This window comes from Ceratotherium simum, chromosome 10 (assembly GCF_057802395.1).
Source record: "Ceratotherium simum simum isolate JZ-2026a chromosome 10, ASM5780239v1, whole genome shotgun sequence".
Lineage (NCBI taxonomy): Eukaryota > Metazoa > Chordata > Mammalia > Perissodactyla > Rhinocerotidae > Ceratotherium > Ceratotherium simum.
Genome location: NC_141909.1, coordinates 57,440,549 through 57,454,222, shown reverse-complemented (window position 1 = coordinate 57,454,222; position 13,674 = coordinate 57,440,549). Strand labels below are relative to the sequence as shown.

General features: G+C 47.3%; 1 protein-coding gene across 1 annotated transcript in view; it reads left to right on the top strand.

The window, feature by feature from the left end:
* The window catches only part of SIAH3 (siah E3 ubiquitin protein ligase family member 3), a 63,957-nt gene extending 50,526 nt beyond the window's left edge, over positions 1 to 13,431 (top strand). Inside the window, exon 2 of the mRNA XM_087435765.1 lies at positions 12,763 to 13,431. Coding sequence (XP_087291891.1) covers positions 12,763 to 13,431 — 669 coding nt within the window. The remainder of the gene's footprint in view (positions 1 to 12,762) is intronic.
* Positions 13,432 to 13,674: the final 243 nt, after the last annotated feature.

Sequence of the window (13,674 nt, the reverse complement as noted above, 5' to 3'; positions counted from 1 at the left end):
CACCAGTTCCTCGAGACACAATTCCCATAGCGTAATTCAGAGAGGGCCAAATGATGCCTACACACACAGTAGGTTGCATTACAAAGACTTAGGAACCTGAATCTTTTATAATGGACAGTAAGCATGCCTGCCCTTAGCTCTGGAGGGAGATATGAACTCTGTGTCCCAAGGCTGTAAGCAAATCTGCCCTTTGCTCCAGAGAGGGAAACTCTCTCTATATTTTAAGGCTGTTCACCATACAAACATCCTTGAAAAGATAGTCTGGAGCAGAGGACATTCAGTGCCTTGCTTGCAAGATGTGTAGAAATGCAAGAGACCAACGGAGAATTGTTCCCCAACAGGTGTGTGCCCCAGCGTGGAATTGCTGAGTTCTGTGTACAGAGCTGGGATACATTTAGCTTTAGTAGATACTGCCAAAAAATTTCCCAAAGTGATTGTACCAATTTATACTCCCATTACCAGTGTATGAGGTTTCAATTGCTCCACATCCTTGCCAACATTTGGTATCATTGATCTGTTTCATTTAAGCCATCCTGGTATGGCCGTGCCTTTGTTTTTCCAGGGACTCCTCCATATAGCAGGGCTACTTAGACGTTATTTATAACGATGGTTCAAATCAACATGAATATTATTGCCATTATTAAATTTTCATTTGTCAACTATATATTAATAGCCATATGCCAAGTGAGTTATGGGCAGTGGGTCTGAGGCTCTGGGGAAGGAGAAACATGCGCAGGGCAGACTTGGCTCAGGAAACACATTTTAGAGATACAGCAGGTGGAGGTGGTTCCTAAGCAGAGAGAGCTGGGCTTAAGCGAAGGCACCGTCTATGCAATGCCGCTCAGACCCTGCCCCCATGGTTTCATACAACGTACTTCATGTCTCCTTCAGTCTTCCCTTCAGCCCTATGAGATATGATAATTCCCATTTCATAGATGAAGAAAATGAAGCATAGAGAGGTTAATTAATGAGTTCACCGTCTCACTGCTTTTAGTAACAAAGCCAGGATTCATACCCAAGTGGGTTTGACTTCAAAAATATTTTCTTTCTACTCTGCAGCACTGTCTTTCCATCTACTCTTGGTCAAATGACACAGTTCCTATTTTAAGGACAGGCTTATAGGAAGGTCTAATTTGCTAAAGATGATTATTTGGGAATTACGTCTGCTGTTGGAAGATGGTCTTTTGTGTGAAATGACCTAGTTCTCTGCTCTAGATTTGTTCATCTCTTGTGTTAGGACATGGGTATTGAGGCAAAGGACTATAGGTCACACACATGCCTGTGTGTAGACATGGCGTTTCCTGACTGTGAGGCTATTCCCAGTCTCAATCATCCAGGCAAGAGGCAAATCCTGGGACCGGCCTGGTGGCGTAGCAGTTAAGTGCATGCACTCTGCTTCGGCGGCCCGGGGTTCGCGGGTTCAGATCCTGGGGGCGCACAGACACACCACTTGTCAAGTCATGCTGTGGCGGCGTCCCATATAAAGTGGAGGAAGATGGGCACGGATGTTAGCCCAGGGCCGGTCCTCCTCAGCAAAAAGAGGAGAATTGACATAGGATGTTAGCTCAGGGCTAATCTTCCTCACAAAAAAAAAAGAGGCAAATCCTCAGGTAGGAATCCAGAACTCCAAGCAGAGGTCCTAGGCAGGCAGAGGGAACCCCTACTCCTCTCAAAACCTTGCATCTTGGGTCTAGAAGACTTAGAAGATAGCAGGTGTGCAGGCATGAATTCATCAGCGGTGTGAGATTTGGAGACAGACTGGGAGCCAGGATGGGACAGGCCTAATGTTTCACACGGTAAGCTAGCCTGACCCTAAGCACTGGTTCAGTTTTAAAGTCCGGTCAGAGTGAGCTCAGGATTGCTTCTGCTTCATTTCACTCTGAATTTGCAAAGAAGCAGTTCAAAGATACACCCAGAATCAGAGACACGTGTGAATGCTGCTCTCCGGGACCTCCCTAATTCCTTACAGACACCAGAAGTGCCATGGTCTCAGCAGCCAGGCTGTGAGAAATCCACCAGGTCAGAGTTGCTCAAAACTCTGATGGGGAGACCCGGGGCAGGGGGCTGGGAATGGAGGAAGTCACATCAACATTCCGGTGACATGCACACTTTATGCAGGTCCTCTAGTTTAAGACCCAAAGGAATTTATCCATTCTTTAAAAAAAAAGGTGTTCAGCTCTTTTAGGTACCAGATAATATTCTAGAGATACAGCAGTGAGCATAACCAAGGTCCTAGTCCAAGAAACAGCAGGGAAGACAGAAAGTACACAGATAAATATATGACCTACACTCTATATATGCTGTAATATGTATTATAATCCTATAGTATTGATAAATGCTATCAAATAAGATAAAGCAAGGAAAGGAGATTCAGAGGTTTTTTTTTTAATAGGTAAGTGAAGGAGATCATCAGAGTGGAGGTCACTGTAGAGCAGAGATGTGAATGAAGTGTGAGAGTAAGCCACATGGATATCTGGTGGTGTACTAAGCAGAAGGAATAGACTGTGCAAAGGCCCTGTGGCAGGTGTAGATGGCATGTTCAAAGACCAGCAAGAGGCCAATGTGCTTAGAGCAGAGTGAGCAAGGAGGGTGGGGGGTGAAGAAAAGTTGAGGGCAAGAGTTAGACAGCGGCCACAATGTGTTGGTTCTTGATGGCCACGATAGGGAGTTTGGGCTTCACTCTGAATCTGGTGGAAAACCATTAAAATATTTAGTGAGAAAAGTTACAGTCTGTATGAGGGCAAGAATGGATGCAGGAAGACTCATTTATTCGTTTCCTAGAACTGCCATACAAATTACCACAAACTTGGTGGCTCAAAATCACAGAAATTTATTCTCACACAGTTCTGGAGTCCAAAATTCCAAAATCAAAGTGTCAACAGGGCCACACTCACTCTGAAGGCTCTAGGGGAGAATCCGTCCTTACTTCTGGTTCTGGTGGCTCCAGGCATTCCTTGGCTTGTGGCCACATTATTCTAATCTCTACCTCCATCTTCACACGGCCTTTTCTTCTGTGACTGTGTCTTCTCCTCTTTCTGTCTCTTCTAGGAACACTTGTCATTGGATTTAGGGCCTATCTGGATAATCCTGGAAGATGTCATCTTGAGATCCTTAACTTATTTACATCTGCAAAGATGCTTTTCTCAAATAAAGTCACATTCACAGGTTCTAGGGGTTAGCAAGGGGACATATCTTTTGGGGGCCACCTTTCAACCCACTACAACTAGCTAGGAGGCTATAGTAGTAGCCCAGATGGGCGATGAGGGTGACCTGCCTTAGGGTGGCGGCTGTCAGATGGTGAGAAGGGCATGGATTGTGTTGCAGTGATAAGTCAACAGGGAGGAGTCATTCCTTCATCCTCTCCACAAATATGTGTTGGGTGCCTGCCATGTTCCAAGCACTACATGCACTGGTGATACAGCAGGTATCAGATGCAATTCTCACCCACCTGGAGCTCACGTCACAGTCCAGCAGGAAAACTGGACATTGAGTAAGTGTGTTGCGTGTTGTTAAGGAACAGACCTGACCTAGTCACAGTAAAGAACACCTGAAGGAGGAATACAACTCAGCCAGGCCAAAGGCCTCTCTGGGACTAGGGGATGGGGAGGCTGGAGAGTTCTGGCAGAGAGAGCTTAATTTGCGAAGTTTCTGGTCATGATATCTTCGAATAACCAGGCGAACAAAGATGGCATGTGGCCTTGGGGCAGCCTGGCCATCAGAATATCTCAGACCACCCAGGACACACCTCTGCCCACTCATAGCCCGCTGACACATCTGCTTCTGCAGTTTGCATTCCCATACGTAACCATTTTTAGCAACCCACCCCCTCTCTAAGGTTACGGGCACTGCCTCCTACCATAGTGACCCCTGACACACGAGCAACGCTGTTGCCCGCAACCTGAGGTTGTCCAGACTGGCTGAGGTTGTGCTCCCAGCATGCTAGGCACACCTTCCTTGAGTCACTCCCACGGTGATGAAGTTATCCCACAGAGATGCTCATAGTTAATGGAGCTTCAATTAATTAAATTTTAACCTTTAAACTGCTCAGACAGGCACCAGGTTTCACTTGCCAATTGCGGATATAAAAGTCTGACTACAAAAACTTGCTTTTAAGAAAAAGTCTTTCATCCAAAAGATTCATAAAACTCATTGGCATGCTCTAAACCTCACGGATGAAAGGCAGAGCCGAAGGATAAATGAACATGGAGCAGCATTCCTCTACCGTGTGGTTTGACTGCAGGCCTGCCCCGAACATTTGCAGGCCTCAAGGCAAACATGCAAATGCAAGTCCACATACTGTACGTCTAAATACTTAAAAGTAAAAATTAAGGTAAGAGGCTCTTAAAATACATTCTACCCTCCTACCTTAATGATTATCTCTTCATAATAATCTAGATGGCCACAGCCCCCAGCCAATGATCCATCTCACTTTTTCCTAATCAGGCTTAATCCTGCATGGTAATGAGTCTCATGCAAAGGCAAATGGACACCCCAGCCCACACATCCAAGCTCTGCTCACATCTCCCCAAAATAGTCACCACTGGCCACACCTCACATCTAATGGTTCACCTTCTAGATGATGGATCCTAGAAATAGCACAGGCTGCAGGAAGCTGACTCAGAGCCTTTGGGTAGGGAATTCTAGGATCCCAGATATCTGGAGTGTGGTCTAGAAGGGCCAGTTCGGGAGCTCTGTGTGGGTACAACCCATTAGCACCTCATCCCTTGGGGAGGGGTATAGCTAGAGGAGAGGCAATTATCTTTGGATTGGATTGAAGTTACTTCCTGGTGATTGTTAGCAGAAAATGACTAAGGACACATGGGTGTATCCAGCCCCTCCTTAGGTCAATGGTCCTGCCAAGACGCAGGAGGATAAAGTGGGTCTAGATCAATCTAGGATGTGGACAGATTTCCTGGGTTGGTTCAGCAGATTGTCCTTCCCAAACAACCTGTGAGCAGCAACCTGCTATTGATAAAGGGAATGCCTCAGGCTTGAGTAATCTGGTAAAAAGTAAGAGGAAAGAAAGTACTTCTCTGGCATGAGAAGTTTCTTCTTCAAAACTTTTATTTTACTTCCCATGATAGCAGCTGAGCATGCGCCAGCGCCCTCCTCCTGGTCAGAGCCCAGTGCATGTTCTGTGGCCCATCACCGTCAGGTTCTGGGTGAGGAGCTGCCAGGAGACCTTCCTGATGAACCCACAGCTGTGGACATACCCGCACACACACACACACACACACACACACACACACACACATACTTCTAAGGAAGGGTAGAGGACAGAGCCTCCAGTGGAAGACGAACATCCTTTCCATGGATATGGTTCAGAACAGGGTTCCGTATATGAATCATTCATTCATTCATTCATTCAAGCAATAAATACTTACTGAGAGTTGACTAGATGCCAGACACCGCAAAGTGCTGGCTTTGCCCATCAGTGGGCTTGGCGCTGGGCAAACTAAACACAGCCCGTGCCCTCAATGACTTCCAACCTAGTTGAGGAGAGAAGGCCACGAACTAGTGATTTTCAATATGAATTGAAATAAGTAGTGAATTGTATGGACCCATCTTAACTGCTGCTTGACTTCGCCGGTTAGGGAAGAAGGCAGCATCCCCATCTTACAGGGGCTGATGGTCTCAAACAGACAATACCATTGGGACCATGGCTGACACACCTGAACTATATAAAAGACAAGAACCAGCATGGTCCTCATATATGAAGTTGTTGCTAATGCATTGATGAGTGCTACAAATATGTGTCAAGGCTCTATTTGCATGTCAGCACTGTGCTAGCAGTGAGGACATGTGAACAATGAGTCTCCATCCTGAAGGCAGATCAACAGACAGGAAACTATTCATGTATAAATCACCTAAGCTGGGCAGCCAAGGGCTAGGATCTAGGAACTAATGAAGGGCCATGGGAGCTTGAGGACTAAGTCATATTTTTGGTTTTCACAATGTCATCCACACATTCCTTCCCAGCCCCTCACATAGCCAGGGACTATAATATTTATAAGATGACCAGCTTGGTCAAGAGGCTTTTGACACCATAGGACAGGTGCATATGCTGACATCTGTATGGACCCCTTTTGTTGTTTTTCACCCGTGGGCCTTGGTTTTAAGATTTGTCCACCAAAATTTTCATTTACCTCTTTTTACAGTAATACTCATTTCCTTCTTTTTAAATTAATTAATGGCATAGATAGCCCAAGACTCAAGGCTTCTGTGTGTTTGCTAACCAATGACTCCTCACTGAATTTACATAATTTTGATCACCAGCAAAGACACTGTGTATGCAGTGATATATCAGAGGCAAGGTCCTGATACTCTGAGACATGGCATCAGACCACCACAAGTCCTTGACTCAGTGGCCGGATACAGGAATATTTAGGGAATAAGCTTCCGGGCCCGTCCCTAAAGTGAAACATCTCTCTGAAATATTTTAACCAATCTTCACAGCTTGAAAACCACGGAGTTCATCAAGGAGAGTCCATTTCTAGCATCTGTTACACTGATTAACAAACTACTAATTTCACCAATGAAAACCTCTGCAGAAATGTTAATTAGCAGCATCTGGTGTGGCTCAGAAATATGGATACTAATTGAGGCATTGTAGTCATCATCTCTGGAGTATGGCCTTCCCGGTAAAATGTTAGGTGATCACCTCGAAGTGTGAATTCGTGATTAGGGAAGTGACAGCCCCTGGAGTGTAGGTTAAAAATGTACACATTTATATCACATTCTCTCCACTAAAGTATTTTAAAGAAAATTATAGACATTATCATGCTGTCCACATGAAGATCTCATCCATCTGTGTACCAAGTATAAGTGAGTCTGGGGGAAAAGGAGCATGAGATACGTTGTCTAATGAAAATGTTCTATCCTAGATCATAAAAGCCCCATTATTGTTTTCTATCTCCGCTTAACTTATTTCTTAACTGTTTGGAAGCATCCCAGCATCCTCCTGGGTTTTGCGTGCACGCGTACAGTCATGCTAGGTTTTGAGGAAGAGAGGTAGACAGCCAGCGCATCCCAGGAAAATGGAATGGGCAACCCTCAGCCTTCAGCCTTGACTGTCCTTCCCAGAAACAGCAAGAATTTTTAAACACTACAGAGTAGGACCTGAGAGCAGTTACAATTGTTCTCGCTTCTTAGCAGACCTGATTCCCAACTTGGTTGAGGCCTTGACTTTATCCCAATACTCCGATACCTGCCCTGAAATGTTACCCCCCAAACTCCTGCACCTGCTCTTCCTCCCTGTGTGTGATAGGTATTGATAGCATCACTGCTTCTCCTGTTCCCCAGCTCTGAAAATCCCACTTAATTAACTCTCACAAATAAGGGCATGAGCAAACTCAAAGCAAACGCCTGTCATTTGAAATTGGGTGCAAACCCTCCTTCGGCTGAAATGCATCAGCATGGCGATGTTCCTGGAAGCAAGTTGAAGGGCAGAGCGGCCCTCTAAGTGGGCTTACTGACCACGGGGAGCAGATGCTGGGGAAAGGGCCACGTGATTTTCCGGGGGCAGGTTTCCTCTTTAGAGGCCAGGATTTGGAGGGATAGCCATTACCAACCATGGGAGTGTGGCTGATCAAATTAAGGAAGGTGTTTTTAAATTCAATTACACCCTCAGTGGAAATGGTCTCACTAATGCATGGGGAAAAAATTATACCCAGTCCATAAAGCCTAACATTTCTAAACCCAATTTTGTGCATTATTCTAAAGGTTAATTCAAGATCTCTCTTCCAAATGGGAAGCTAAATACAGCCAATGGGAGGAAGGCATCCGCTGACTGACTGAGGGGTTTATCAGTCTGTAAGAGTTCATTAGTTTTAATTAGTGTAATCACTAATGTTGCATTAACAGTTTAGTGAAGGAAAGTAATTACTCACACATCCACTGTATTAGATGGGAAGATTAGAATTCATTTTCCAAAACGATTAGCATTTTGCCAATTAAAAGAATTCCTTCTCCCTGCCAGCAGCCCTGTGACCTGGCTCACCCAAAGATCGTTCAAATGAAACATATTTTGCATCAGAAGATGAAGCAGGAAGAAATGAAGAATTAAGGCTGTGTTTATTCTTAGCACCTTCTTGGGGCACAGCAAGTGCACGGGGTTTGATGAGTTTATAATGTCTCACTCTATTTGCATAGTCATTCACATCAGTCACTTGGATATACTCCCAGCTGCTTTGTTACCCCACAGCAACTGAAAAATGAAAAGGCTAGTGGCAGATGAGGTCCAAGGAAGCAATGGGAGAGTCTAGGGGGAATGACCATTGCTAGGGTCCAATCGCTAAACAAGGGCCGGGACTTGCAACTGGCCCGGTCCTGAGTGCCAGCTTGGAAGGCTTTGCTGGTGCTGCTCACAGGAGCTGCCTGAAGCATGAAGCTGTGCCTCTTGGGCCCTCGTGCTGACTTCCACTGAGCACCGGGTGTCATCTTGGTGCCTAAGCTCAGATGACTTAGGCAGTATGGTCTGACTGCTCTCCAGCACCGCGACCCACCTCCTCTCCATCTTCACCAGGTCATCCATTTACCAGCCATTTGGAACTTGTCATTTTTTAAACATCCCATGTCCTATCATACCCGGCTCCTTCAAACCTGCTATTCACTCATCAGCAAACCTTTGGCCTATTCTGTTAGAGCATTCACCCTTCATCCTTTGCCCAGTGTAAATGTCACTTCACACTGACTAGAATAGCTACCTCTCCCACTTTGTACTCTCAGAGCCCCACTGCATCCTGCATTTTTGCATTCTATTATAATATTTTACATAATCATAGTGAGCGAGCTACTGAGGCAGGAACAAGGAGCTTACCTTGTTCAGTATCTTCAGCCCCTTGCACATGTTAGATGCTGTACACACTTTTGTCGAATGGCTTAATGAATTATAGGCATCTATCTATCACCCCCACCCCCTCCATCAGCCTCATCAAATCTCAGCCTAGAAGGCCCAGCAGGGTTAGATCAATGAACATTGAAGAGGGGGGAATTGAAACACTTGCATACAGGTAAGCACTCCTTCTTCGGCTGTGCCATTTCCAAAGGGCACCTCACCCAGCACCATTTCCGAAAGGAGCCAACCCTTGCTGACTGCATCTCTGGGCTCCTTTCTGGTAGGTGTCTGATCGGGTTTAGCCAATGGGAGGCACTGGTGGAAGTTTGGAGGGAGGGAAGAAAAGAAGGTCAAGGTATTTCTTCCCCATGCCCTCCTTACTTTAATTTCACATCTCTGATACTAGCTGCACAGAACAGGATGGAGAGGATGGAAAATAGATCTGAAAAAGGGCATGTGGAGAATAACTAGCCCAGAGGCAATTTCCGAGATGGGAAGTTCAGGATGTTCTGTCGTCATGAGTCAGTGTTGAGACAGGAGGCCCAGGTCAAGTGCGATGTTGGGGTCTACAGGCTCTTACCTGTGCTTAGCCAAGAGTGCTACCCAGGGGCAAAGGTCAGCTGACCAGGACAGACACAGGCAGGCATGGACAGAGGCAGAAGGCCACCAGAAGTCTTCATTCAAAACCACATCTAAATGGAAATACCATCTTGATGTAATGCTTGGTGTGGTCCTTAAAGCTGTTTGACAGGCATCATTTGATTTGATCCCCTAACAACCCTTGAGATAAATATTTTGCTGATGGGGAAACTGACTTAATCAAGGCTGCTGGACAGATAAACAGTGAAACAGTCCAGGTTCTGCTGACATCCAGCCTGTGATCTTCCTAGTCTATGATGTATGTCAGCTTTAACTGATCTGGGCTCCATTCCCAGCTCCACCCCTTATGAGCTGTGTGACCTTGGGCAAGTGACTCAACCTCTCTGTGTGTCAGTTTCTTCATCTGTAAGACACAGGTATAATATGTTTCTCTGGTGATTGTTGTACAGACTAAGTGAGAGAGAGGGGCTTCTCAGGGGCTGACAGCACGTGGGGCTTTCCACAGGAGGCCAAGACCAGGTCCTCTTGAACTTAGCAGAAGAGGCTGACCTTCTGCCGGGCCGAGACAGCTGGAAGGACCTGGAAGGGGCCTTGCACCTGGCTGACAGAGTATGTGAGCCTGGGATTCTTCTGCAATCCCAAGGGATGGGAGGAACCCTCCCCCCTCACCCACTGGCTAAATGGTACACGCCACCAGCAGGCAGGTGGGAACTCAGCCAGATTTAATTTTTTTTTTTAAAGGAAATTGATCTTTTCTGTGAAAAATTAAATGAAATAATTATGCAAAAAATACCTACTTTCCGCAGTGCCTAACACTTAGTAGATGCTACATACTCGTTAGTTCCCTCCCCTATATTTAACACTAAAGGGTAAGTCAGACTCATCACTAGCAGGATTCTGGAACACAGCCTGTTCCTTCGTGGGCCTGGTGGATGTGCAGGATGGGTGACAGCAGGCTGCCCAGTAGCTGTCATCAGAAGCAGGGCAGGAACTACTGGAAGGCCCTGTAGCTCCACTCCAGGTCTGCTGCACTCCTGGGGGAACACAGCTAACAGCTCCAGAGCAGAGCTAGGCTGGCCCCCACTTGCCTCCAGGTCACCTGCGCCACAGGGTGACCATCCCAGCACACCACGTGGGTGGGTGTGTGGGTGTGTGTGTGTGTCCCCTACATGCGCTAAACAGAGAGAAGCTAGCCAGGCCTCCGTTGTTAGCTACCCTCTGAGCCCAGGAGATAGAAACTGGCAGCGGTGCTGGTGAGTGTGAATGACAGACCTTTGCCCTCATCCTCTGTACGCTGGAAATGAACCAAAGGGAGGTGAGAAGACAAGTGCCCAAAGGTACCTGCCGTCCAGAAAGGCCTTGGAGAGCTAGGGCACAACACTCACTACCTGAGGGCGGAGACCGGCTGCCACGTGTTGGCCTCATGCCTGGAGAGCCCTGCAGTGCAGCCACCTCCACAGCACAGCCTACATCCTGCAGGCTAATTAAAGAAAAAAAGAACTCAAACTCAAGGAACAGAGCGGGGAGCTGGAGGCGGGCACGACGGGGTGGAGGTGGGGGATGCTGCTGTGTTCAGAGCCAGGAGGCGTGACAATGAATCCCAGGCTTTCCACGAGCTTTGCAACCTCCGGCATGTTACTAGGGGAGCCTGTTTCTTCAACTGAAAAATATGAATCACAGTCCTCTTGTCACAGGGAGGACCCTTGTGAAAACCACAATTAATTACATGCATAGTAATGTCTGTACCACCCACACCAGGAAACTCCGCGTTTATTTTGCTCACAGCTGTACCCCGAGTGCCCGCAGGGTTTGGCCATAGCAGGTACTGGATAAATGTTTACTGATATCTGATCAGAAGGTGCTGTCAGCTCCTGGTGTTTTGAGGGCATTTGTGGGCAAACTGCCCTGAGGAACAAAAGGTCAGGAGAGTCTCAGGGTGGAGGCCGTCTGGTGGTGAGCCCCTGGGGAGGCTGCTCCGGAGCAGAGAGCCAGGCACAGGGCAGAGGTGTGCCTGGTCGGCGGCAGTCCCCGGAGGCACAGGTGAGACTTCAACCCCAGGAAAGGTGGCCCAATAGCGCATAATCAGCTCTGTGTCCCACCAGTTGCCTAAGGACCCAGGAGAAGGGCACCCAACAGCACAACCCTTGACAAATGGGCACTCACTGAAATTTTGTTTTAAAAGTAATAGTAATGATAAAATAGGGAAAAAAATCCATTGACCTTCATTGCCTGCAAAAAAAACCAACAGAATCAAAAAAGAAAAAAAAATTGATTTTTCTGTTTTTTATGACTAATGACCATAATCATGCATGTTATTTGAGGGGGGAAATTGCCTATTTGCTTGAGTATCTTATTAAAGAATCAGAAAGGCGTAAATATTGCATTTTCTTGGACTGAGTTTTCAGAATCTCAACCACCCAAGACATCCACTGTGTCCCTCATTTTTTTTTTAGTTTTTTTTTTTTAATGTCCTATAGAATTTGAAAAATCTCTTCTTGCAGAAGGAATCTTTTGAAGGAGCTTCTATTTTTAATTGGGTAAATTTAGATTCTATACTGAGAAGAAATGACATGGAGAAGACTGACAATGTTTCAGCATCTAAATTTGGCACAACATTCCAAACATTTAATTTTGTCTCAGAAAAATATTTGTCAAAACAGATAATAACAAGTGTTGGCAAAGACGTGGAGAAATTGGAACCCTCTTCTATGGCTAATGGGAATGTACAAACGGGGCTGTCACTTTGGAAAACAGTCCAGCAGTTCTCCTCATTTTTTTCTTTTTTTTGCTGAGGAAGATTTGCCCTGAGCTAACATCTGTGCCAATGTTCCTCCATTTTGTATGTGGGTCACTGCCACAGCATGGCCACTGACAAGTGGTATAGGCCTGCACCTGGGAACCGAATCTGGGCCGCTGAAGCAGAGCGCGCCAAACTTAACCACTAAGCCACAGGTCCAGCCCCTCTTCTCATTTTTTAAGAAATACAACTTTCGGGCCAGCCCCATGGCTTAGTGGTTAAGTGAGTGCGCTCCGCTGCTGGCGGCCCGGGTTCGGATCCTGGGCACGCACTGACGCACTGCTTCTCCGGCCATGCTGAGGCCGCATCCCACATACAGCAACTAGAAGGACGTGCAGCTATGACATACAACTATCTACTGGGGCTTTGGGGGAAAAATAAATAAAATTAAAAAAAAAAAAAAAAAAGAAATACAACTTTCTCCACCTGCACTGGAGAGTCTGGTTTTAACACCTTGAACGCCAGGGGGTCTCAGGCGGGCTGAGAGCTTGGCCTCACGCCCACTAACATTCTTCTCTTTCTCCTACAGTATGTGTCCAGCCGCCGTGCCGTCACTCAGAGTGTGCCAGAGCAAGGCAGCTTCCCCCCTCACCACCTCACCCACCACCACCGCCACCACCGCCCCCACCATCACCTCCGCCACCACACCCGCCCCCACCACCTCCACCACCAGGAGACAGGGCTGCACACTGCCCAGGTGACGCCCTGCATATGCCCCTTGTTCTCCTGCCAGTGGGAAGGCCACCTGGAGGTGGTGGTGCCCCACCTGCGGCAGATGCACAGGGTTGACATCCTGCAGGGAGCTGAGATAGTCTTCCTGGCCACGGACATGCACCTCCCAGCGCCAGCCGACTGGATCATCATGCACTCCTGCCTCGGCCACCACTTTCTGCTGGTGCTTAGGAAACAGGAGAGGCACGAGGGGCACCCCCAGTTCTTCGCCACCATGATGCTGATCGGGACCCCAACCCAGGCCGACTGCTTCACCTACCGCCTGGAGCTCAACAGAAACCATCGGCGTCTCAAATGGGAGGCTACTCCCCGGTCTGTCCTTGAGTGCGTGGACTCGGTGATCACCGATGGGGACTGCCTCGTCCTCAACACCTCGCTGGCCCAGCTCTTCTCCGACAATGGCAGCCTCGCCATCGGAATCGCCATCACTGCCACAGAGGTCTGCTCTTCAGAAGCTGAGATGTGAAGCAAGAGGCCACGGGACGCTCACACACAGCTACCCCTCCACAAGGAAACCCTGCCTGTGCCCCTCGGATCTCCGAATGCCAGGACTCCGGACTCCTTTTTATTCTTCTCCCTCCTTCCTTCCTTCCTGCCTTCCTTCCTTCCTTTCTTTTTTTGTCTCAGGTACTTTGTGGTATTTAGTATTTGTTTGCCGTGGGCATTATATTAACGTAAACACCCTGTGATTCCCGGTCTTGGTGTGATG